Source organism: Megalopta genalis, chromosome 4 (genome assembly GCF_051020955.1).
Source record: "Megalopta genalis isolate 19385.01 chromosome 4, iyMegGena1_principal, whole genome shotgun sequence".
In the NCBI taxonomy this organism is placed as follows: domain Eukaryota; kingdom Metazoa; phylum Arthropoda; class Insecta; order Hymenoptera; family Halictidae; genus Megalopta; species Megalopta genalis.
Window position 1 is genome coordinate 7511482 of NC_135016.1, and position 27638 is coordinate 7539119.

Sequence of the window (27638 nt, forward strand, 5' to 3'; positions counted from 1 at the left end):
ATTGATTTGAATGCAAATGGAACATGAAGTGTTTGCTATAGTTTATCGATTCATTTCGTCCGCATTACTTTTTCAAATTATTCGAACAAGGAATTTTTCGAATTATTCGAATAAAGAATTCTTCGAAGTAGTCCAGTAAAAAATTATTCCAATAAAGAATTTCTCGAATTATTCGAACAAAATAATATTTGAATAGGGAATCATTCGAATAAAAAAATATTTGAATAGAGAATCATTCGAATAAAGAATTTTTCGAATTATTCGAATAGAGAAATATTTGAATAGGGAATCATTCGAATAAAAATATATTTGAATAGAGAATTATTCGAATAAAGAATTTTTCGAATTATTCGAATAAAAAAATATTTGAATAGAGAATCATTCGAATAAAAAAATATTTGAATAGAGAATCATTCGAATAAAAAAATATTTGAATAGAGAATCATTCGAATAAAAAAATATTTGTATAGAGAATCATTCGATTAAAAAAATATTTGAATAGAGAATCATTCGAATAAAGGATTTTTCGAATTATTCGAGTAAAACAATATTTGAATAGAGAATTATTCGAATAAAGAATTATTCGAATAAATAGAACAATTTATGACTAAATTATGGCTCATTTATGACTTTCGAATAAAAAGATATTTGAATAGAAAATCAATCGAGTAAATAGAATAACTTATAACTAAAAGAAATTCATTCGGATATTTATCTTAGATAAATATTTGTTCGAAACAATCCGAATAATGCTGAATTCCGAGTATCAAAGTATCAACACTTTTCTGGCAGCAAGTTGCCACCGGAACGAGGTCCAACAGTCGCCGCGCGTATTCGCAGAGAGTTCTAATAAAGAAACACTTTTGCTCATTTTAATGTCGCCTCGGAGGCGGCGGCGTCTGGTAGCAGGCACGATCGAACGAACCGGCACGCTTACGGAATGTCCCCATTGTTATCCTGTTCTTGTTTCACGGCGGAGTTTTCCAAGCAGTTCCTGTAGTTCCCATTCGAGGGCCGATAGTTGGCTCGAAACTACGACGTCGATTCTTTCCAAGTGGATCGTATCGTCGATTTCGGCGTTGAATTCAGTTCGACCGCCGGCGATGGGTCTGCTCTCTGCTCTCCTCGCTCGGCAGTTTCGTTCCATAGCGTTCGTAGATCGCGATTCACCTTCGCGAAGGAACCGACGCTATTTATGCGATAGCCGACTCCTGGGATTCTTTTCGCCCCGACACAACGTAGGATCTCGACGTATCCGTTTCGCGAATTGCGGAGCCGTTCACGCGATTCCTCGATCGTTGAAATTAATTATTTCCATTTTCGTTTCCACTCCCTCTCTCTCTGTCTCTCTTTTCCTGTCTCTGTGCAGATTCTTTCGTGATTTTCATCGAAAGCCATTGCCGAAACGACCCCGAATATAATCGAACGCGAAACCGAACGAGCCGAACGATTAAAATTATTCGAGTAATTCGCGACCGGCGAAATTTCTCTCTGATAGCGGCTGGTTCCCGGCTAATTGATTGTATTTCAATCAATGATTAAAGGAAATGGAGCCGATGGTAATTAAATATTGGCCAGCTTTTATTAATTCACCGCCTGATTGCGCTGCGCACTGATAGAACCGCACTTTTTCCAATGATTTTTTCTAATCGCCTGCCCAAGTTTCAACGACGAAACACCGGGACCGCCGAATTGATTTCCGATCGATGAAAAAAACGTGGATTCTAATTAGTCGTTTAAAATATTCATCGGCGCGCAAAGCGACCCGTATATTTTGCTCCATGTAATTCTAATCGATCTCGATGCATCCGCAGATGTATTAATCCCTGCGAATTCCTGACAACAATGTTATTCAGAGAATTTCAGTTTGTTGAACAACGCAGAAATTTTGGTGTGCAGACAATTTACCACTGAATTTTCTCTGCTGGAATCGTTCTGTGATCAACGCGAGTTACGAGGTGTGTAAAAGAGTTCACGAATTTGGATCTATTTCAAGGAATATTTATTAGGTTGGTGCGCATGAAATGTCGGATTTTTTAATACTCGAAAATTTTTAATAGTCGAAACTTTGTATCCTTTTCGGGGCGGTTTTTTATGACCTAGTTGCTTCGATACAATTGTCCCAACGAGTTTTTAATGTATAAATGCCAGTTTTTTAAAGAAGATCCGGTCTTTTGAATGAATTAACTCGGCTTACGAGAAAATTACGCGAACGTTGTCAAAATTATATGAACGCTTCCATAGAAAATGATTTAATAAATTTCTGAATTCGAACGTACGTTATAATAAAAAATAGCGAGAATATTAGAGAAACAAAGTGCTCTTCTAGAGTTCGGTAGGCACATGGTGTTAAAAACTCGCCTAATCCAAACAGCGTGTTACATATTTTTCTCTTAAAGACGAATTAAAAATAGCTAAAAATATCGGCATACATATCGTGAACGTGTCAGCCAACATCTGGAACAAAGATAAAATGAATCGGTCGCGAAGAGCGTGCGAGATTGAAAAATTCTGTGAACTTTTTGATCGCGCTTCGTACTCGCAGAAGTGGAAATTATCGATTAGCGGGCACGCCGTTGAAAAATTTGATACATGGTCCTCGTAATAGCAGGCATGAACAAGTGTTTATCGCGAGGAAGCGCCGGAGTGCCGCAGGAAACGCTCCGGGATTTCGAAGTCGTATTTAAATCGACTTTGCATCGGTACATGCGCCGCGCGGCAGATACCGCGACCGTAAATTCGAATTTGAATAAATTTGAATAAATGTACCGTGAGGAGCGCGTAAAGAATATTTTTTCGTATCGCTTCCGAGCGGCCTCCCCCTCCGCGACGCCCTTTCCCCGTTTTCAGTCCGGAAGTTCGCGATTCTCGCAGACGAGTTGGAAAAACCGAACCTGTTTATACGGGATACGTGCTCTCAGACCGTCGGACCGGGACGGCCATAAAATTCCTGTCTTGGGAAAATTGTCCAGACACGTCTGAACTTTATCCGTCAAGCTACGATGTACAATCGACAATCCGTCGAGATGGTCTCTGTCTCCGGCAATCGCAATTTTCGGTCTTGTTCCCTCGATTGATCGTCGTGTATCTAGAGCAGCGATCATTTTATTCTTCAAACGAATATGAATTTTAGTTACACGCTAAATTTTATGGTTACTTATTTATTTAGTTATTATATGTATTTATGTATTAGAGTTTATATACTATATTTATGTATTAGAGTTTATTCAGTCGTTTTTCTTAAGATAGACGATTTCAATAATTTCTCGTAATTTCATGATAATCATTTCGAAATAATAATTTCACCGTTTCATAATTTCGACAACGTAAAAATGAAAAATGGTAGGCCGGTTATAGGGCTGTGAAATTTATACTAGACGCTGTATGTTTTTATGCTTCTGGTCCCCTGACTTCTATGAACGGTGGACATTTACGTTTACCATCATCTGTTCAGAGAAAAATATTTTACGATTTTTGTCGATTATATATCTCTCTTTTAACAATTTATATATATATTTTTATCTCTCTTTTATTGATTATATCTCGATTATATATCTATTCTAAATATTTTAGCGATTTTTATCTACGTACTAGAAACAGATAAATAAGTGAATGGGGAATTCAGATGTGAGAAGAAATAAATGAAATCACGAACAAAAAATATTTGATGCGTTTCTTTTTAACGAAGTCGAATTTTTGTCTTCAAGTGCTCACCATTTCTATATAAATCAACACTTCAAAAATCTGCAACGCCCTTCTCTAGCTATTTCAATATAGATTCAGAAAAAAATCGATTTTTCGTTCTGGAACAATATTTGCAACACTTACCCCGAAAGTCTCGGAAAAACGCAAGCTGCGCATCGACTGCTTTGCTCTCGTCATTCTGAAACAGGGAAATATTGTTTTGTTCATTATTTTTTGCATTTATCAAAGCATGCACGATAAAGTCTCATAAGAGACATCGCATTGGAGAAGATTTGCAAGGACAGTGCGTCCTACCAGTTTCTCTCTTTTCGCCTTCATTTGTCCGCTACTGTATTTCCTATTGTTTTACTCGGAGACGCTCGGGGAATCGCGAGTTCCTCGACAGCCCCATTAAATCGTTCCATCTGAGAAACCGGCAAACGACTCTGACCATGAACCGAGCCACGATCGCTCGCCTGTGAATGAATTCGACGCCCCCGCTGCTTCGTTATCGGCTGGCAATCCCTTTGACGAGCTCCTTCGAAGCGCGTATCGATACCGGGACTATCGTCCAACGATTCCCAACAATTTCGCGTGTACCTCGTAACAATTTCAATTCCTGGACCGCCGAAATCCCATTTTCCCCGGCACACAACGGGAAATTTTATCGAACGCCCCGCTCTGTTTCACTGCTCCCCTGCAAACCCCGGGCACTCGACCGCCCGGCAATCGGCCTGCTCAGTCCCGTTTTTCCGCCATTTCCCACCCACTCTCGCGGGATCATGTTAATGGCGACTCGCCAGTCTCAGCGATCCACGAAATCCTGGTTAATGGCAGATCGAGTGATTCATAGGAATCTGCGGCCGTTCCGGGAGAATACTCTTTACCCGGCAACCATCCTTTTACAGCATCGTCCGAGTTCGACGTGCTCGTTCCGTCTACCTCCGGGACTCCTTTATGCGAATCTCATGCTGACTTCTTTTTTTTTTTTATCCATTGCACTCGAATCCCCTCTCCGAGCGGTCATAAAACTGCTGGTAATTGTCGTACTTTCGAAATTAACAAATATCGTTTCGCGAAATCTATATCGATGCGATTTTTCGTCAAATTCCAGTTGACCAGACGCGTCGGTTACACATGGGTGGCACCCGAGGGTGCATTCTAGAGATCACAAAGGCATGATGCAGCTCCTGTGTGTTGCAAAAAAGTTACAGAGAATTAGCAATAGTTCAAAAATATATTTTGATATAAAATGAAGAGCGAAAGCGAACGGCCAAACAAGAATATAATAAACGACACAACAGTCGCTCCAGGTCACACGCACACACACATTCTGAATCTCCGACGTCTGCTCTCTTTGTTATTTCGTATACCGTTATTTATGCAATCTCATGCGTATCATCCGAGAGAATAATATCGAATCCATACGGACACGCACACACGCATAACCGCCGTTACTCTATCCTAACATTGGGTAATCCATGTATTTATTTTCCAGAGCAGAAAGCGCGTATAACAACCGCATGGGGTTGATTCAGCCCCTGTACATTCAGAAAACTACGGACAAAAGACGACACATAGAATAACAAAGGGTTGGATCGAGTTCTCGTCCAACCAGGGAATCGTGTATAAAAATAATTTTCTATACCAGGAGATGCATAGAACAACATTCAGTTACTGTACAATTAGAAAACTGCGAAGGAATGTTATTTTTCAATCCACGGGATACACGAAACAGCAAACTAACTACAGTAATGTCTCTCTAATTGACCCCCAGATTGACCACAAAAATGGACAATTTGGGAAGAGGAGATAAGATTATTCGAGCCCTGCGGTTTATTTTTATAGTTATAAATTGTCCACAATTATAAAAGTGAGCCGCAAGGCTCGAATAATCGTATCTCCTCTTCCCAAATTATCCATTTTAGTGGACGATCCGAGTGTCAGTAAGGGAGACATTACTGTAATATGTACTCCTTTCGCAGCTACATTCAGATTAGCAATTTTTCGTCGATATTAAATTCCTGCATGAGGAAGACAATTTATATTCGTTATATTCGTCAAACAATAAATATTAAACTTCAGAAGAGAAAGTGGAAATATATTTGCAGAATTTTATAAAGACTTCGTCAAGATGATAACTGAACAAATTGCAGAAGCCTGTACGTTCTGGGCCCCATAGACCCGACAAAACCTAGCAGGATTAATTATACCAGCCAAATATTGACCAGAGGATGATTAAACTCTATTTCAATCTCGGACAAGTGAATAATGAATTGATAACGACTCTGTCCTCGTTACTATTAGACTGTGAATTTAAGCGGAAAACCAATTTGGCTAACGCGGGACAAATACGGATATACTATTTTAAAACAATTGAAAAGATTAAAGAATGGACCAAATACATGTCGTCGAGCACTTTCGTTTGAAAAGTAAGCTAGACAATTTTTATTTTTTACACGATGATCCACCGAATAGTTGTTATACTGCGAGAGTTTAAGGGGTCGGAATTAGTTACGAAGCGTTTCCGAAATTACCAGAAACGTTCGCGCAGATGGCACGTGGCCGGTTAAGGGTTGCACTAAGTGGCAGAGTTTCTGCTCGTGGGTTAGTATCAATGGTAAGAGAATTTTCCGGCATAGCGCGGAGCCTCCCCGTGACTCCTTCCGGAGGGTCAATGGGGTTCAAGGGGGCGCAAACAACGGGCGCTCGTAGCGGCGGCACGTTCCCCGAATTATTAGTTCGCCAACTATTTGCATTAACGGGGGATCAAAGAAGGGGGCGGCTGTTCCCCGGGCGCAACTAACACGGTATTCCACGAACGTTAGCCATGATTGTGCCGCGACAACCATGCATAATAGCGGCAACGCATTACTATTGCGCGGAGAAGTTCTCCCTTAATCAAGTACTTATTAGAATTACCTGTGTCTACGGCAACTTCCAGTCCACTCGAGCCGGAACTTTTGATATTACTGGCTCGTGCAGACGCACGCCCACGCGCCTGACACGCCGCCCAACCGCGTTTGATACGAGAGCACGAAGGGCTTCCATATTCATACCGCTCGCGGTGACTTTGAACGCGGCCGTTTCGCTGCTCTCTGTTCCTTGGGTTTCCTTGTTTTTGTTAAAGGAACGGATCCCTCCAGTAACAATAAACTTGCCCTCTTGCTCGTTGCCCACTTTCCACGAGGTATTTTCGAATTTGGCAACGCCGCCTTTATTTCTGGCACTGCCCGCTGGAATTCGCGGACTTGGACCGTATTATTTCTAACCTCTCAGCTTCGAACGTCGAATATTCTTGCATCGGGGCAAGTCGCGAGTTCGAATGCTACGATAAACACATTCGATCCCGAAGGAAATTTGCGCGAATCGTACTTACGAGATTGCACAGCTTTGCTGCGTACATGTCAGAGGATCGGCGTCCGTCGGGCACTGTCGGGGATACTCGTAAATAGGGGAGTGGCCAGTATTCGGTCTTCTCCCAATTACCGCTCCTTACCTCGTCACGTGATCCGAACGTCGGGGAAGTCTCGATTTAAGCGACAGCCTGACGCCGCTGGTTCTCGGACAAATAAGTCATCGATGGAGTGGGGTGACGCATGCGCCGAGAGTTCCGTACAGCGGCGTGCACTTGCATACATCGCGTAAACATTATAATGCCCCTGAAGCGGGCCTGTGACGCATGCCACTTATTCCCGCTCCTTCGAAATCAGGTATGGTTTTCATTTGTTTGAGATCTTTGGTAGTGGTGCCGGTTTATTCGAGAATAAACAAACTAAGGTTATGTCAAAGTTATGTCAAGGTTATGTCAAGGTTACGTCAAGGTTAACTTATCTGTTTCCGATACTTGATTTTTACAATTAATGCAGACGTACATTCTCAAAATTTATTAAGAACAAAAGGAGTTCTAATTATTAGCGAAGCACTGAAAAGATCACAAACCAATAGATCGAGCTCCGATTTTTTGGAGATGTTTGATTCGTGATTCAAAGGCTGGACGAATGTCATCGACTGAATGACGGATCAATTTGTGCATTAAGCCGTTGAATTGTGCACGGATCGTTGTGCTGCGAATTTTAGCATTTCAGCGAATTTAACTCGTCGATCGTCGGAACAAATAATGAATCGTGACATGAAACACCTGCCTGATTTTTCCCGTTTTCCAGGTGGATCCAGCCTGTCCAGCGTGGTCGCCGGAAGCAAGCCGACCAGCCCTGTGAACAAGCCAATTTTCGACGACATCGCTGAGCGGAATGTCACCGCCATTGTCGGCCAGACAGCGGAATTGAATTGTTACGTGAAGCATCTCGGAGACAGAGTGGTGAGTGAACGACTCCCGGAAATATTTATTAATCGTTCGAAGATTCGGGGAGCATTTTGAAAAAACGCATCGATCGGACACTTCGGCGATAGTATCCGAAAACGACGGGGTATTGTCGAAGCGGGTGTCGTCCCTGTTTCCGCGAACGACCCATTAATCCGACAGAGAATGGTGGGCTATTAATTAGAACGACCTGGCGAAGCAGAATGGGTGATTTTGGACGGTGAATGGAGGGCCGGGAGAAACACATAACGTTAATAATTCTTTGTGCAAACACGGGAATAAACGGACGATAAGATCGTCCCGTTTAATTATTAGCTTCGATTGTTACGAGTAACAGGACGGCGAATGATTGTCCGATAGTTGACTACGCGTTGTATCGCGTTCTGACGCAACGTATTGTAGATATCGGAGTTATTAAAGGATGATAATTGAGTGGGTTTATGTGATAATGGCGTGAGTCATTTTCCAGAATTTTGGACTGTATGTCTTTAAACGGAATTTGTACACGGCAAAATATTCCAAAGAGGAGTGAAATAAATTATACAGTTACTTTAAATTAAGTTAATCCTAAATTATGTTAACAATAAATTTGGTCAGAAAGAAATGCTATTTCTATATTCCATGTTATTTCAAAACAAGTGTATTTGCCAAATATTTATGGTCTATTTACTACTTCAAAAATCGACGTTTTTCCAGCTGTCTCTGAAATTACGATTCACTTTGTTTTTCTGACCGCTCCCGCACGCATCGCTCCTTTCGGAGATCGTTGTAACGTGTCGGAGAAGCCTCGAATAATTATCCGGCAAGCCTAATATTAATAACACTATTGTCGAACGAAGGTAAACAGCCTCGAAATCATAGTAAACCGCGGCCGCGTATGAATAATCCCGACGATCGACCGACCGTGCAGCTTATTATTATTCTTCGGAAATTGTGTATCGCGGATTATCCTGGGTAATTCTGCTCGGCGAAAAGTATTTGTCCGGGAACTGCGGCCGCATTAGCGAGCTCGAATAAATGATTCCGCTTTACGAATGCTATCCGCGGCCACCGCGGAGCGTTAAAAGCGGCACGGCCGGCGAAGTAATCGTATAGTTATATGTGCCCGGGTATTAGCATACGCATAAACCGTATCAATATGCATAATGGCTAGTTTTCGGGGGGCGGAACGGGCGCGTAATGTTTACTTATCGCTACGTGCCCGCATATTGTCGCGAATCGGCCCGGTCCGGCCCGACCCGGGCCGCGTTCTCGCGGATCTCGCGGCGGATACCCGTGAAATATTAATGGAACGCGAATTACCGGATATGAAGAGGACAGGTGGACAGAGTATCGAGTGAGAGTAATTAATTTTTCATTCACGGAGCGAGGGAACAGCGGACTCTCCATCGAAGCAGCTTACAGTCGGGCCGACCCGCTCGTCCGATAAATTGATGACGCGAGTCGCTGGATGATCGAGGGATTGTTCACGTTTCAATAAATTTCACTGTCTCGATGAAAATAACCGGTTCAACCACCCGCGTTCCCCGCCACACCAGCCACCCCCTCCCCCTTCGAACAGTCTGAATTTTCCGAACGATGACGATTTGATCCCAGCTGTCTTTTGCTTTTAGCTCGACGCCGCGTTTATCGCGATGCAAATGGATCCCGAAAACGAAAATCCGCGACCCATCACTATTCATTGTGAATAGTGGAGCCGCGCTGAAAAATCGGCGGAGTTATTTTCGCGGTTGTTTCGGTTACTTTAATGAGAACGAATGTCTTCATTAAAATCGGAACGAATTTCAAACGAATGTTTCAACGGCGATGAATAATTTCTTTGCTCCGCAATGCACGGCCGAACGTAACGCCACTAGTTGGACGAACAACGGATCTTTTACCCGTGTTCTCATTAATATTTGTTGTTCCCCGGCGCGGCAAATTGACAGCGAATTTATTCAACGTGTTCACTGCTGCAGGAGTGTCTATAAAAATAACACGATATCGGGATAACTTATTTCATATTGTAACGATCGAAACGACAAAAATGATTACAGCGATTACATAGGGTAACGCTCATGAATTTTGTAGATACAAGACGATTTTGATTCATTTAACGGACTACGCTAAAAATTCAGCACCTAGTTTTTTAAAAACATTTTGTCACCCGTGAAAGTTGATCGAACGGGGTTTTAAATGTGCTACGCGAAATAGAGCGGACATTCTGGGCCTAATTAGAGCAACGCGAATGTTAACGTTCCGATATTAGAACGATCACTTAGTTACAATGCCGGATTTCGCAACTATTGTTACGTACAGTAAATCGTTATGCATATTAGTTGCCATCGATTGAGCTGATTGTATTTGAAACGTATTTGGCGTGGCATAGAGAATCGCAGGACCGAATAATTGAAATTGTGCCGTACATTAACACTAGAATTATCGATTCCTAAACACGCTAATATATATATGATGTTATATAATGTTTCATAACAATCGCAGAATTCAATTAAGCTTTGCACCGCGTGCTCGAACAATGAAGACTTTCGCACAGAAACGTCTGCGCAATATCGTTAACTATAAACGAATAAATCAGCGATTCGGGCCGGTTCGATGGTTCCAGCGTTAATTGTATCCGCAAAAATACGGGATCCATCGATGAACTCTGCCGGAGGAAAAAGATGTTCTGGACACTGCCCTCGAAGAAACTCCGTCGAAACTCTAACAATGAAAGTTAGCCGAGCGAAGTGGCCGCGCTCGGATCGATATCGGCCGGCTCAGAATCGAGTTGTCTTGCCGGTCTCGGGGAGCGGTAAATCGACAGACAACCACGAAATACCATCCCCGGCGGTATCACGTGTCCACGTTGAGTCTACTTTAACGCGTCGGTGAGCGCCTATCGGCCAGCCGGCAAGAAAGACAGTCCTTAAATCTCTCCTCGAATCCCCCGATTTCACCCTCGAATTCGCCGGGATTCGCTGTGTGCGACAAGTGTGACCGGCACGGTGCTCTCTGTGTGCGTCGGTGTGTGTCCGTCGTCGGCCCTTGGTCGCGCGAGGGCTGCCTTTAATTGCCAGATAGCGGCCCGGAACGACGGATGAAGCTAGCATCGCGGCTAGACCGGGGATTGGCAGGGGTTGCCGGGGTGACTGTGCTCTCTCTCTCTCTCTCTCTCTCTCTCTCTCTCTCTCAGCTGCCGGCAAATGAACCGATCAAACATACTCGGCTGGAGAGGAGCTCCATGTGGTTACTGACAAAAATTGCCTTTGGTATCGTCGCTGGATCTAGGATTAGAGGTGTGTCGGCTCTAAGTAGGATTTCATGACGGAAATCGGGGAGCGAGTTCCATTTGTTCCAACAGATCCGGATCATTTTTATTTCGCGACTGGATCAGCTGTTTAACACTCGATTTAAGGAACACGTCGAAACGATGGGTCATTGATTTTTTCTCATTCATGATTATTCGATTTGTGTAAAGATACGTTTATGAGTTATTTAATCGAAAAGTATTAGGACACTGTAAACTCCTGTTGGACTCCCTCCCCCCCCCCTCTTCTTAGGCCGTCTTCAAAAGTATTAGGACACTGACAGAGAATTAAATGAATATGAAACCCGATAGGATATTGTTATAATTTGTTTAATTTATTTCAACGTTAATAACATTAAACTGTACCAAGTACATAAATATATTTCTTACATTGTATTAAAAATAACGTCAATTTCATGAAAGAAGATATAGTCGCAATTAGCATCTACTTTTTAGGAAGCAAAGATATAGCAGAAACCGGCGAGTAACCAAGCTGACTTTTTCCTCGAATAATTTATTCTGACGAATTCATTCCTGGCCAAGATTAGATTAGTTTAATGTGGTTGCAGACAGAAATTGCTTCTATTATCGTAGCTAGAAATATTCGGAAGTCGCTTCTGCTTTTCCAACAGTTGATTGATAGCCATCTGTACATTATTCAGCTATTCTCGAAAACAGAGCCACGAATGAAAACAATATACTCTACATTTTCGATCTATTTTTCGACGTAGAATCAGCACCCATCCGGTTGCAGCACCGGTCACACGACACCCTGTACTTAGTCATTTCACCGGTAAACACAGACATGGATGCGATTTGAAAGATTCGAAAGGACTATGCGGTTCGAAGGAGGCAAGGGCCTAACCGAACTTTGAGGTTCGTCAGGGGTGACTGCTCCTTCGCCTGCCGGCAAATGAACCGATCAAGCATACTCGGCGAAGTGGTTACAGAGGATAGTTCTCCTCGGCAACCAACACGCTCTCGGATCCGCGTAGAGGATGAAGGAAGGGCACGCCGTGCAAACGTGCCGGCGAATATGTATACTCACGGAAACGCGAGTGCATCGGCGACCGGCGGACAGCTGACAAAGATCAAAGGATAAATGTCGGCCGGCCGGCGGGCACGCCGGAAATGGATTGGTTCGATTTTCAGCGTTTTAGAATTGTTTGTCCATCGAGCAGCCGTTAGCGAGAAGCCGGTTGACATTAACTGCCGCGCTTTGACGTACTGCTCGATCCAGCGCGAAGAGTCCCGCGGATATCCGGCCGCGATCGGCCGCGCTGTAACATTTAATTAGCGGGAGTGTCCCTACCGGTTCGACCGGCAGCGTGTAATTTAACGCATCGATGCCTCGCGCTCCGCCAGCCAGCCTCTTCGCCCTTTGACTCTTACGATCCTTCGTTTTCGAGGCCTGGCTTCGCCGACAAAAGCACGCGCGGAAACCCGACAGTTCTTAGGAACGCCGGCTCGTTTGCGGATGCACCGATTAAAACGTTCCGCGGTATAATTCGAGCTGGACAGCAGGTTCGGTCGAAATCTCTGCGAGAGCTCCGCTCTAATTCGGCGAATTAAATAACTCGGTATACTCTCGAACAGGAATTCCGCGTTTATTAGCGCCCATGATGGTTATGTAATTCGTATGACGCTCGGCGCGGTCTGTTGCGGACGAGGTTCGAAGAATTCGTGTATATCTATCGATAAGTAAATTATATAAATGCAAACATTAATCCCCGACAAATCGGCGCGGTGTTAGTTACGATCAAATACGGTGCGCAACCTAGTTACTAGAGAATCGGGTCGATTGTCAAATATACATTGGTATTTATCGACGAGTGTTAGTTAGTTGAATACATAGAGAATTTCAGCGGAAACGTGTATAATTTTAGCGTAGAATCGAGCGATTTCTTACTGTACAAAAATCTGATTGAGAAGGAAACCACCAAGAATATCCTGCGTGTCTTTCAAGTTCACTTTTTTTACATTCTCGTTACAAGTTCAGATAAAAAGTGTTGAAAAGCGAGAGTTCTTTATCTTCTTTTCATGTCATCCCAAGTATCGTAATGCCTTTTCTAATTGACGCTCGGATTGTGCAGAAAAATAGACAATTAGGAAAGAGGAGGTTATTCCAGCCTTGCGGTTCGTTTTTATAGTCACGAATTGTCAACAACTATGAAAACGAGCTGCAAGGCTCGAATAATCGTGTATTATTTATCCATTTTTCTGCACAATCTGAGTGTCAGTTAGGGAGTCACTACTGTACTAGCAAAATTTAGAAAAAATTATTTCAGTCACTGTCTGGTAGATTATTGTCTCGTAGACTAGTCCTTGTATTATTCAACGTTCTTACCAGTCGCTGGAGTCCATAAAATTAGGAAAAAGTAATAGCTTAGGAAATAAAATAAATTATAAAGTCTAAAAATGATTAAATGCCGTGCTGCGACAGTCGATGTGTTAATCATCGTAACAATACACACACTACCATATTACAGTTGACAGAGTTTTGCATATATGGTTGTTAATATTGCTGTAAATTATCCATTTTTCTGCACAATCTGAGCATCAGTTAGCAAGTCATTACTGCACTAGCAAAATGTAGAAAAAATTATTTCAATCATTGTCTGGTAGATTATTGTCTCGTAGACCAGACCTTCTATCATTTAGAAAGAAATTCCGGTCATTTAGTTCATTTTTCCGTGGGTCAGATTCGACGGTTGTTTCGTTCCATCTTGTTGGCTCCTGTCCGGCGTGCTTCTGGATGCAGGAGGATGGGTAAAGTGTCTGTAACGGCGCGCCGCGAATAGCGAGTAAGAATCCATTCGTCCGTTATTAGGGGAATGCATTAGCCTGAATAATGCAGGAGGTTTGATGCACTGATGTATGGGCTTCTTAAAATTCCGCTGGAAACTGTTGCGCGGCGGTAGATCACTGTTCCGTCGGCTCGGCAGCCGAAGAAAAATGGACGCGCGATCGCATCTCGTTCTGGTGGGACGCGTGTGCAACACACCGAGCCCGATTGTACCGGAAACGATCTGTTTAATCGTGCCCTTCCCATCGCGTGTACCGCCCGGAAATAGTTGCAGCGGCTTAGGCTTAAACGCGTACCCCGGACATCGTGGCAACCGAATTCCGGGTACACACGTCGCTAGTATTACCATTCAATTGTTCCCCGGGATGCCTAATTAATCCTTTGATCTTATTACTCGTTGATTAAGCCCGTCTGAGTCGGGGATCCTCGGGACAGTCGAATTCTTCATACCGAATTCCATCCGGGGGAATCTCATTTCGCTTGGTAAAACGAAGCACCGGATTATTCGTTTGTGGATCGACGGACGACGACGACGACGACGCGACGCGACGCGACGGTGTCGACTCTCCTTCGAGCTGTAACACCGAATACATTAGGGGAAAATGATCTCTGTCAGTTTGGGAAGCCGGTGATTCATTATCCTCCTCGCGGAATCAATTAATCTCGCCGGAAATCGGGAATCTATATTATTTCATTTATATTCGTAATGATTTTCCAATATTCTGTAGCATTACCGGCCGGCTAATGGACGCCGGCGTATTTTTCACTTAAAATATATTGCCACATCATTACAAAGGGGGCAAAAAAAGCTATACAGCCACGATACATTTAGCACGGGCTGTAATGCAACTGGCGCGGCGGCGCATTTTCTCGTTGTGCATTCGCGATTTGTTTTTGCGTGACGAATCACCCCGCTTTCCAGCTGCACGCTCCCGTTAACCCTTCTGTAATTTCTTTCCGCTACTCATCTACTTTGACGTTAATAACTCGCCGGCAGGGAAAGGAAGTCAATCTTCCCCGCTGGTCGACGTTTAATCCGGCATCGAATATTGATCAAGGAGAAACAACGTTTCATTCTCCACTTGTGCAGCGAGGGAAGTAATACTTCCAACGAGTTCAACCCGGCTGAGATCAACTGCAAGCCAACGGAACATTCTTTATAAAAATCTGCTAAGCTGGAATCTCATTATTCTTTACTGCTAATACAACGGCGATCGGGTTACGATCGTAAAATCACAAGAAAAATTCGCAAACGCCGTTCTGGATCGCTCAACACAGTGGGCTCTCGTCCGAACCCTTTAATATCTGTGCCCTTTGTTATCTTAACTCGTAGATACAGACGTGTACAAGTATTCCTGGACACCTTTCGAAACGGAATGTCGTTTTTAAAAATAGGGCCAGATGATTTGATACCTTTTTGAGCAAATAGGGCCAGGTGATTTGATATTTTTTTGAGCGATAGAAGGATCTAGTTTACTAGACAAAGTGTACAAATTTCTTCCAAAAAACTGCAATTGACTGGAGTGACAAAAGAATCATGTATTCCAACTTTTTTCGAAATCAGAGAATTTTGGCATATTATAATGAATTACGATTGATTGAAGTTAATTATGCAAACAAATTTAAAGAATTATCCTCTCATAGTTAATCAGTCTAAAATGGTAAAGATTAATCAAATCGGTGAACCAATTGATGCGTCAGTTTTTTGTCATTCCAAATGCTATCCTTGCAAACATTTCTTACACGTCGTCTTGTAAACTAATCTATCATCTCAACAAAATCCGAGTCTTTTCGTCCAACATCAAACAAATTTTTTTACAAGGCGTCCACATACGTTTGTCCACGACTGTAGATGAAACCAAGAATCGCCGGATCCAACACGATCTTACGAATCGGCAAAGATTCACAGTCGCTAATTATAAGTACATAATCGTTCTCTTATCGGTTCACCTTTTCTATCCGATCGTACGCTATCGTCAGCGGCTCGTCCAGTTATCTTAGCGCCGTTGGAACACCGGGAAGCGCGGATTACGGTCGATGACAACGGATCTCGTCGAGAGGATTGCCGCGGTACACGGCGATTCGCGACAAAGTTCGCCGATGCGTGCCGATCGGCTGTCGATTCGGCAAATTAAAAAATTCGCGTATCCGGATCGACCGCGAATAAAAACTCGGAACGGCTGCAATATTCGAAGCGGTGCCGAGCGGCGCGGCGCGGAGCGGCGGCGTTCCGCGTCCGCCCGGTAACTCCGATAATTGATTTAGCGGCGGAACAGGAACGTAATACATATAACCGGTTCGCGGGCGGGCAGAACGGGGGAGGGATCCGTTTAAACTTAGTTTAATTAAACCGTGGATTTATTGGGCGCGCCGGTTGATACGTACACAGGAAGACGAGCACGAGCACAAGCACGAGCGCCCGCACCGCCATACACACGTCCGACAAGCCTGGCGTACCTGTGCGACGCGACGCGACGGCTGGTTGCCGGATAGAACAGGTACACGTGTTCGCGGTCGTGTGCGATACACGCGCACGTGTCTCTGACAAGCCCTGTCACCCTGCTCCCGCGCGATTTTAATGGAACTACTCTATGCGCGGCATGAAAAAATATTCGATGCCGGCCTTTGCAGCGGCGACTTCGATCGGCTGCTGGAAATAATTTAATAATAATAACAACAATAATAATAATAAGCCCTTTGTTGCACTGAGAGATAGCAATAATAACGTGGCATTTACACAAGGACGGATAAAATATGAAAACTTAAAACTACAAAAGAAGGAACAAGAAAAGAAAGCAAGGACTCGAGAGAAAAGGAAAAGAAAGAAGAAAAATGTGCACACGATTATCTGAGCGGTGATGAATTGGAACGGCGAACAGTATAATCGGTGAAATCGAGGATGGATTCGATGTGGTCGCGGATAAATTAGTTTTAGAAGCGTGGTCGGATTTGGAATCAGAATCGCCAGAGCTGCGAGTCCGGTAGTCTCGTCAGCAACGAAATGATTTCGATGTGGTTTCGGGATAAACTACGCTCGACAGGCTTTTCGAGCGCGACGAAACAAAGGGAAAAGATTATGCGTTAAATTTTTCACGGTCGCAGTGAAGAGGACACTTCCTTGTACCGAATCATCTCGAAACAATTCTCGTAACAAAATTTGTTCCGCTTTGCAGAATCGTTCGAAATTGAGTGAAATGCTTCGTCTTGTCTAAAAAGTAACTTCAACTTTCCGCTCCGTTATGCAACAGAACATAGAATCTTTATTAAAAAGGAGCAGCAGGATGAGAAAAAGCACCTTTTCCAGAAACAATGAGGCGATCGTATTTGATAAAAAATGAGCGCCTACAATTTGGAAGAAGCGTCAGCTTGTAACGAAGCGGATGGTAGAGAGGGACGTCTGGCGGCGTCATCGAGGGTAAAGATGATCTAAGAAACCGAGGGAAGAATGCAGGAGCCCCGTCACGATAATGAGAGAAAACTGCGGGACAAGGGCAAGGAGGTCGCATGAATTAGACCGGATGCATATTTAGTCGGGTGAATCGTAGTTTAATGAAGGACGGACAGGGCCCCGGCAGCTCTAGCATCCCCGGAAATGGTAAATTGGCGTAGACGAGGGCTCGGCTAATTGGGTTGAAGCGCAACGACCGGTTGCTGTTTTGTGTCAGCTGTTCCGGACCGGAGTGCTCGTCTCGTTTCTTCGCGCTTCGCCCGCTGCTCGTCGTCGATGATCGTCACTTCGCGCCAGGACGCAAAAAACGCCGACGAATGGATTCCACGTATTCATCCGCAAGGAACCCCGCGATCCGAATGGATCCTAGGTGGCGGGGATAGGCTGTCTCCGAGTGTTTAAATATTTGCCCGATCGGGCGAAGTTTCGCCGACGCGTGTGTAATTGCTGGTAAGTAATTATACCTAAACGACAAATATAGCTGGGTCAATTGCAGAGCTTGCAATTGCCTTTGGATAAGGAGGAAGAGAGAGAGACAGAGAGGGAGAGAGAATGACAGAGTTTCGAGCAGCGTCGATCTATGTGTTTCGTTGCCGAAGCGTTTGCAACAGATATCTTATTAGCGCGATGGTTACGTTCATTAAAGTTCGGCGAGCAAGTCGTCGCGCGGTGACTATCGCACAAAGCGGGGGAAACAGCGAGCAAGCAGCCGGCTCCCTTTGTCTCGTACCATGCTGCTGCAAATCTGCTCGTCGATAAGCTCAAGATTCGCCGAGGTCTGATTTTCCCGGTCCTCCAATTAATCGGTTATTCTCGATCGGATCTCGCGCGATTTGAGCTATTCTCCCGGTCCGAGACGGTTTTCCTCGATCTGCCGGTTATTTTCTCTCAGCACGGACCTCGCGGTGTCTAATTAAAGGGAGAAGGGTAATAGGAAGCTACACGCAGGAACAAGGGTAAGCCACGAATATGCCGAGCGGCCGCAATTCTACCGACAAGACTCTCCTTTTTATTTAGTTTCCTCGCGGACCACCTGCAACCTGTGTGCTGGAAGTTACCGCTAATGAACAAAGAAAATGCAAGTCACCTCGGAGAGCGGACGGACGAGGCGAGGAAAGAGTGCTCCCGGCGCTTGCCGATGCTATCTCCTGACAGGCTGCTTTGTCACAGTCTCTGCTGGAACCTGGCAAAAAGGCTACCGGCTCGTTTCGTTCCCCTAATTACCCGTTACGCCTCCCCCGAATCATTAATCTGGCATTAACGATCGGCCCCGCGCACACGCTATTCCGCTGCTCAGAATTATCCCCGAAGTAAGAAGTTTTATTATAATTAATTAATTCTGTCGAGCACCGCGGAGAAGGAAAACAATGGCCGAGAGAGGGTAGACCGCGGATGTTTATGCAGATCGATCATTTTTATAGGCAAATTTCGCGAAATTGGGGTCAACGAGAATTTTATTTCTCGCCGGTTCTCTAAAGCGCATCTTAAGGCGATTTAGACTCGACCGAAATCGCATTTTAGTGGAATCTTTCGCGAGGTGTAGAAACGTTCAGTTAGGGGTCTGCCAGTTATTAAGTCTAGATTTTCCGAAATCATTCTTTAAATGACGAACCTTTGCACATAAAATCGCTTGCTTCAGTTTTAATGACGAATCGAGAGATTCGTAACAGCTTCGAATTCCTCTGACACAGATCAGGAGATAAAACCTCAGTTTTCTAAAATAATTCCTCGAATAACAGATCTGTCCACCGATCGATGTCATCAGAATTTCAGAGTAGATTCGAAGAAAAATCCAGACCAACCCTAACTTCGCCAGAGTATCGCAAAGACCTCAGCCTAGTCGCAGCGACAGCCGATGGCCGTGTGGCTGAGCAGAGCAGGATTAATCGCGGCGAATTTAGAAAATTGTTTTTCTCCCGCCGGCAAATAAGCTGCTCGTAGGATAGAATGAAGTCGGTATGGGTGGAAAGGGGAGCGGGGGAGGCAGACTAAGTCCGATTTAATCTCGTAATCGACGCGTCGCCGGTCGGCGGAGTCGAATTGAAACAATTTCTGGAGGAAAAACCGAGAAATGCAATCGTCAGCGAGCCCCGGCAGGGCCGCAGACACACTGGTAGGACGCTTCCGTTCCTAATCCTCGTCCCGGGGTACGAGTGTTTGTGAACGAGAGCGTTCTCGAGGATTTCTGGCCGTGGCCGTCTTTCGATTACGAACCTCTGTCCCGGGGTTTGCACAGGCGACCGAGAGAGCCTCTGTCTGTGTCCATTACCGAGCCGAGCCACACCCACTCGAGCCACGGCTGATTTCCAATACCTTATATTTGCGGACCCGTGGGCCAACGAATCGCGAGCATCTCTTCCTGCCCGCTGCTCTGCCTCCTGTGTGTGTGTGTGTATGTGTGTCTAATACACGCTGGACAAAGGAACTGTTCCGGCAAACAATAACAGAGAAACGTCAGGGGATGATGACGAGGCGCAACCGAGAGTCAGGCTTTTATCATTTATCCGCGGGATTAAAGAAGCACCGTGAAACGATTGCTCTCAATTAGCTTTATCTGTATTTACGGCCGGGAGAGGGTAAAATGAGCGCGGGCCAGCTGTTTGATTCTGTGGGAAATGACCGCTGTCGAGGGCCGGCTCTAACGTTATCGGTCTTTGTCCTGGCCTAGGCTTCTTTTGATTATGTCATTGCGTTTGAAGACTCTGAAGTAGCCGTTGAATTGTCGCATCATAGATCCCCTGATCTGGAAGTTCACAGTCCTATTGTTTGGGCGAAGCGTATCAAAGATGCTTGAAAATTCTCCGTAGGATTCGTTGAAGCGTTGGACGTCTAGAGTTTAGATGCAATCGAACTAAATGTTCGATAACAGTTTTTATGTTGTCCGTTTCTACAACGCGTTTTCATCGTCTCAAATCACTACTCACCACTAACTCTAATTCGAGCCTTAAATTCGAGCCCTAAATTCGAGCCTTTTCTACTTTCTTTTCCATCGGCACCGTTGAAACCACGCCCCTAAACATTAGAACACGTATCGAAACGTTTCACTCAGCGAGCTAGAGTCATTCTTCTCTAATTATTTCACCCGTTTCCATCATTCTTCACTGACACTATGCCTGCCACTCCAGAACCTCAACATAAATTTCATAGACCTAAAATATTCTGTCTAAAATTCAGAACTAATGTTTTATGACATCAATTACGTCTTCAACGTTCTTACCAGTCGCCGGAGTCCATAAAATTAGGAAGAAGTAATAGCTTAGAAAATAAAATAAATTGTCAAGTCTAAATGTTTAAATGCCGTGCTGCGACAGTCGATGTGTTAATCGTCGTAACAATACACACACTGCCTTACTACAGTTGGCAGAGTTTTGCATATACGGTTGTTAATTTTACTGTAAATTCAGTGTCAAACGTATTCACTGTTATTCAACCTCAACTATCTTTTCAGCTGATTTATTCTTTCCACACGCGTACACCTATCTCTGTCAGAGTTTCCTATCGCGAGATTGATCACTTACCTGTTCCTAGTCGACGAGGTCGAAGAACACCGCTGCTCGTCGAGCATTTCGAAGATGATCGGTCGGATGAGATCAGTGTATTAATCATCGGATGAAATCATAGGCATCGCAGGACGCTCGAGCGGTTCCATCGTGCGGCAGCGCAACATCGTCTCTTCGCCAGAATTATTGCGGAGCTATTAACATCGAATATCGATATCAGATACAGCTCCATTGACGTCGATAAATGCTCTAGCATCGGCGACGCTGTTTTCAATAGGCATTACATAAATCCTGCAACTTCTACCTACTTTCACGGGCATTGAACCGAGGATATCGGCTAATCAGATCCGTCGAATTAATTGCGATATTTCCTGCGGCAATTTCACTGACAGCCGAGGGGGACGAACGAACCGCGGCGATGATCCAGCGTTTCCGGAGCGTCCTCGCGAAACCGTTCTCTCTGATTAGCGTTGTTTACGGCGGCTGGTATTTCGGCGGAGGAACGAAGGACGGGAAATAATCCTCGTGAGTCTGCAAGAGCGACACACAACAGAAATTGCCGGAGTGACACACGGGCTACGGGCGATCAGCTGAATTCCACGTCCGTCGCCGACCGAATTGGCTTTATTGCCGTTTGTGCCCGCTCCACGGACCCTCTAAAATCGACGTGGCTGCTGCGGTTGCAAGCCCAGGGAACGCGAGACGAACGAACGATCCCACGGACCTCCGGAACACGTCGGTACGCATGCTGCTGGCCCGAGATTGGACCCTGAAGATAAGTTCACTAGGTGGCTTCATCGAAATCCGACGTGTAACGAATTGCCACGGAGATAACCGCGCCCATGACTCGCGGGAAGAAAGCACGATATTCCGGATTAGGATCGTTGCATCCTCTTGGCACCAGTTCATGTTCAGATTCTCATGCTTTAACATGAGCGTGTTTAACGTGTTTAACGTGTCGGTCACCGATGACTAACGCTGCACAGCAATTTCTTCTTAACACTAAACCTACCAAGCAGTAATACTAACTGGTATGTACTGTTTCACAAAAGTGGGGAAGATCGAATTTATTTAGAATTTGTAAAGTTTTTATTATAAGACTTGCTCCAATGATATAACTTATTCAAGCGTTTTCCACGAAAGAGTCTCGGAACTTTTCAGAATTGCAAAATAAGAACGCGGTCACTTTGACCGCGGTAGGTTTAGTGTTAATTCGCGCTGAGATTGCGCACAAAAATGGTCAATTTGTGAGGATTATTCAAACCTTGCGTCTCGTTTTCATAATTATTGACAATCGGTAACCGTGAAAACGAGCCGCAAGGCTCGAATAATCGTATCTCATCTTCCAAAATTGTCCATTTTTGTGCGCAATCTGAGCGCGAATTAGGGAGAAATTACTGCATTTTTCGTTCGAAACGAGTCAGTCAACGGTGACTGACTTGGCGATCAGATGAAAATATACCTAAATATTACTCGTTACCGAAGCAAATTTTAATTAGTATTATCGAAACACGGCATTCGCAGATTTTGCAGGATGTTATCACGCGGATTAAACGGAGAGGAAGACAAATCAGGCTTGGCGCTTAACGTGTTGATCGTAGAGGAATTCTGGGTTGATGCAAAATTAGTTCGATGGAATTTGAGTGGAATTGATGTTGACCTGATTGAGGTGTAGCATGGAACGTACCAAGTTCACCTTGATACAGGTATCGAGGTCTATCAGGTTGTTTCTGAGTCCATTCAGGGTAAACGATCTAGGAACGATCTATTTCAGGACATCGAAGATCTGGCAACATTTACGTTATTCCTGGGTCTATATTAAAATGATTGGATCGTCGAATTTGTTGAATTAATATAATGCAAGAAATTCGTTTGGAATAACGATCTAATGCAAACACTTCGTTGGATCACGTCTGAAATAATTGTCGCTTCTGAACAAGTTCTTAAAAAACGGTCCAACAGTTTGACAGTTTCTTAGAAAAGAGTTTGGCATTTGCTTAATTCGCATCTGGGCCTCCTCGAGATCCATGTCCCGTTTAATTAATACCGACCTGAAACGACGATTTAGGAACATCTTTTCGGAGGAGTCTGAACGCGAATAAAATTGGCAACGTTCGGGCGTGTTTGACGTTCCCGTCTGTTTGAGGAGCGGCTCGTCGTTCCGAACGTTTGATATCAGTTACGAGCAACCGTTTACGGGAATATTATTCGAATGGAGTGGTCCGTCGAGGGCCGACGAGTGGCACGTGGAATTAAGTGTGCTCGGCAAACACGATGTAAAGCAGCATCAAAGTTGTCCGTTAAAATATTGCTCGGGCACAACAGGTGCTTCTGGAAAATCCGCGTTTCCCGTGCCGCGAAAGAAAATCGTCGCACCTGTCCGCCGGCCGGCTGGAAAGTTCATTAAAACTGGCCGTGGCGGGGGGTGAAAAAGGCGAGCGTATTTCCGCCGTTGTAACAAATAGCCGGAAGATTGACTTTAAATGCGAAACTTCTTTCAGCGCTCTCCCGGCTAACGACAATGCGCTTCGTTAACTCGAGCAATCTGGAACCGAGACTTCTCGAGCTATCAAACCTTTTTAAGGGCTGTCGTTTAAAGGCGAAGGGAGCCATTCTCAGTCGTGGGAACTGCCCCAACGAAATTATTTCCTTTCGTGCTTTTATTGCCCCACCGTCTAGCGTTCCCAGCCGGCCGGTTCCTATTTTATTTTTATCGGGCCCCGAACAATAGAATACACTCCTTTATCCTCGCGTAAAATACTCTGTCCGAGCACCGGGCGTGTTCCCCTCATTAATTGAAAAGAGAGGGAGAATTATCATCGGCCACGCGAGCAACGGTCAGACAGATAGATTTACACCTGTGATTGCTTCCTGAACGAATTGCAAATGATCCTGTTAAGACCGCGAACGCAGCGTCTTTAGAACTCCGAGAGATCTGTACAGAGATTTAAGGAAATCCGCTGTTTCTGAGGAAAGATGGTAATCTCGAGATGCCTCTAATTAGTATTTTCACCGCTGCGATGAAATTCTCGGCGGGCATTTAAATCGTCGAGACCTGCGAAATACATTCTTCAAATTTTCGCTCGAGACCGGGAAAAAGAATTTAAAGAACGTCAGGTTTCTTTCATTTTTTCGTGTCATTCTTAGTAATTTAAATATTTGACGAAAATTATGTAGATTCTGTGTAGTAAACTACACCCTTTAACGTCTCAAATAAGTCACCTGGTACAATTTTAAGACAGTTATTCCGTTTTGGAAGATGTTCGAATAATTTCGCGAGGCCAAATGTTACAATAGAAATCGCTGAAGACCTTAATTGATGTATTTATTGTTGCTTTCATGAAGTGAAATAAAGTACGTGATTTGAACATTTTTAGTGTCGTATTTGATGCACTCGTCGTTGTCACGAGTGCACAAAATTCGCGTTCTACAGGTAACAGATTCTTAGCAGTACACTTTGTTCCAGGAAGATATCTATACTCGTACGATGACATTTATAATCGAATACCCGCAAGGGGTTAATTATTTTTCCGAAACCGTTATCATCCCAGTTAAGGAAAAAGTTATCTGTAACGTGTTGATATCGGGGGGGAGGGGGGAAGCTCGCGATGGGTACGAGGCAAAATGGAAGGTTGGGAAGAATGCGAGGCGTCGATGACGGCCGATGGTGAAAATGCCTTCGAGGTTTTATCAGCCGGCGCGCAGGCATAATTTAAAGGGTGGCATTATTAAAAATGAGGCCTCACGGCGTAAAAGGAAGACTCGACGAGACATTGTCGGAGGCGAGAGGCTATTAGCAAAAATTCGGAAGTGGCTTGGCAGCGGAGTTCTGGCCCCGTAATTTCCCCCGTAATGGGGCCATAACCTTCTCGAATCGCCCGGGTAAATTATGAAAGTTTGATGCCGACGTAATTTATTCTTTTTGCCGTTCCCCGACACTCCTATTTTTCCCTTTTTTCCGTGCCGGCCATCTTCGCCTCGGACTCCGCCGGCTGCTTTAGGAGCTAGATAATTAAGCTCGACCGTCTTCGATTTTAATTAGAAAGTTGCCTCGGCCGTTCGAGCCGGCGCGATACAGAAACGATTCGACGCGCAGGAAGACCGACACCGGCCATTCATTAATAAAGAAAAATTAACCGCGTCCTCGTAACGAGCACGCCTAGCCTCGTGAAAGATTACCGCCACGCCGCGAAGCGGGAGAACGTCCGCCGCGGGCTTCGCGCCGTTCATCAAACAACTAATTACTATTCCCCGATGAAATTTGTCCCCCCCGCAACTTTGCGGAATAAGAAGGAACCCGTAAGCCGGGTCGAGTGGTCATGAACTGCGGTTTCGGGAACGCCGCAAAAACAATTTGTCCCGAATTACTTTACACCGGTTCTCCCACTTTTTCGTGCACGCAAGAACCAGCGGGACCCCTCGAGCAATATAAACACTTAAATCAGTGCCCAACCGTGACAACATGATTTACGACCGGATTAGGACTCGAAAGCGAGGTCGGAAACGCTCGATAGAATCCGTGTATAAAGACCGTTACGATTAGATTTTTATGCAAAACAAAAACCACGCGTTTACTTCGATCGCAGCGAACAAAAGTAACATGAAAGATTGCTCTTTTTTTATCTTAATAGGTCAGATATATTAAAAGTAACAGCATTCTCGATGTCTTTTCATTCTGCCACTAATTTAAAAGTCGTATAAAAACTATTATTCGGATCCAAATGCTTTGTTAGTTGCAGTTAAATTCTCTCTTTATAAATGCCAGTCAATATTCCACGGATTATGTAAGATTTCCTCGAACACGATCGAACGTAACGTTCGTTCATAAATTAAACTCATTGTTCCGAGTACCGCAGACACGATTGCGCCATAGCCCGACCGACTTTATGACCAAAAAATATGACGTTCTCGTCCGTTCCAACAAGTGTCTCCGAACCGCACGGACGTACGTCACACGTGTTCGGAAATAGCTGGGCCGTTCGCGTTCGATGTTTATCATCGAGCAGCGAATCGGCCTCGCAGGTGTGCCGATCGCGAGCTACACGCGATGCTTTCGTATCAGACGAAAGGGGTCCGTATGTCGGACACCTATCACGATTCGCTGTTCTGTTTTTTTTTCTTTTTTACGGCGGGACATAGGACAACGCGCACGTGCGCAGTAAACGGGCCGATTGCGTCGACGATTCGTCGACGAGGTTCGCGGCTCGATCGTAAAGCGTCTGAAAAAGTTTCCGTCGACGGCAGACGGAAGCACGAGAGTTCTCGCGGAACGAGGGCCGCGCCGAAACAGCCGGCCCGTTTCCTCGCGGTTCTTGCGCGGAAACGTTTCCACGGAAAGACACAGCCGGCGGAGAATAAAATTTACGCCCGATCTCGCCGCGCGGAGTTTTCTCATTACCATCTCCTCGGTATCGCTCGTATCCTAATGTACTTTCTCGCGCGAAAAGGGAGCCAGAGGGAGAGACAGAGAGACAGAGAGAGAGAGAGAGAGAGAGAAAGACAGAGTGATCTCACTCGCTGCGAGAGTGAGAGTGAGAGAGTAAATCGGATGAAGGGAGAGCGATGGAACGAGGTCTAGTAAACGACAGGAAGCAGAAAATACTTGGCTTTGTTGTCAAGCGCGGAACGTTACGCGATACCAGTCCGGCTACCTAAGAAAAGGCAGTATCAATGCAGCCAGCGGACTAATAGTATCCGCTATCCGTATCCCTTTGTTGCGCGTGCCGCTCTAATGACGCGGCATTGTACGAGCCGAGCCACGCGGAGATACGAAAATCTTTTCTTAATGGAAACTCGATGGTGGAGAGACGGGAGCAGTCTAGCGCCGCGGCAACGGCAGTTAATTGAACGTGATTTCCACGGGAAATCTGACGTGGCTCGATCGCTGGCCCAACCTGTTCCGCTGGCAATTGCTCGGCTTGATCGGAGATCGACTACTTCTTAATCGTGCGTTCGATTCTTCTTATTCTCGCCGAGAGACCGATGCGACCGTTCGATTATAGGAACACCGTAGTACAATCATTACAAGGAAATATTTTAATGCGACTTCGAAAAATATAAATGAAACGCGAAAATGTGTGGTATGTAATAGACAGCGGATTTTTATTAGAAATGAAAATTGTCTGCATTAATTGCAGAACGCAGAAACTACGCAGAAATTTCATCCTTTCTTTAGCTACTTTGTCAAGATGAACATTATGTAACGGCATTATTAAATTCTTTAAACGTTGTTTAAACTGTTCTGTATTTGATCGACTTATTCTCGTCGTAAATGCATAAAGAGTCTAGAAATAAACATAAGAGTTCCGACAAGAAAGTGTACGCCAATGCGAAAAAATGCGAGCTTATCCGTTGATCTGCGCTTTAAAGCATGTCGCAAGCAAATTCGTTATTAAATCGTTTTCGTTATGTTTCATTAACGTCAATTAAACTTCTTCCATTATCTTTTCATCATCTTCGATTAAACTAGTTTCTATAGATTCCAGTTTCCGCGAGGCCCGAAGTATCGCTACTTAGTATTCCCGGATCTGCCTGTTTCAATTCTGACCTCGGAACATTTCCGGGAGAAATTACTGTATTCATTTCGGGAA

The 27638-nt window shown here is 44.6% G+C and overlaps 1 protein-coding gene across 6 annotated transcripts in view; it reads left to right on the top strand.

The window, feature by feature from the left end:
* The window catches only part of LOC117223693 (zwei Ig domain protein zig-8), a 249541-nt gene that overhangs the window by 102861 nt on the left and 119042 nt on the right, over nt 1-27638 (top strand). For all 6 annotated transcript variants that reach the window (XM_033476107.2, XM_076521231.1, XM_033476111.2 and 3 more), the window contains exon 3: nt 7851-8005. In XM_033476107.2, the coding sequence (XP_033331998.1) occupies nt 7851-8005 (155 nt within the window). The remainder of the gene's footprint in view (nt 1-7850; nt 8006-27638) is intronic.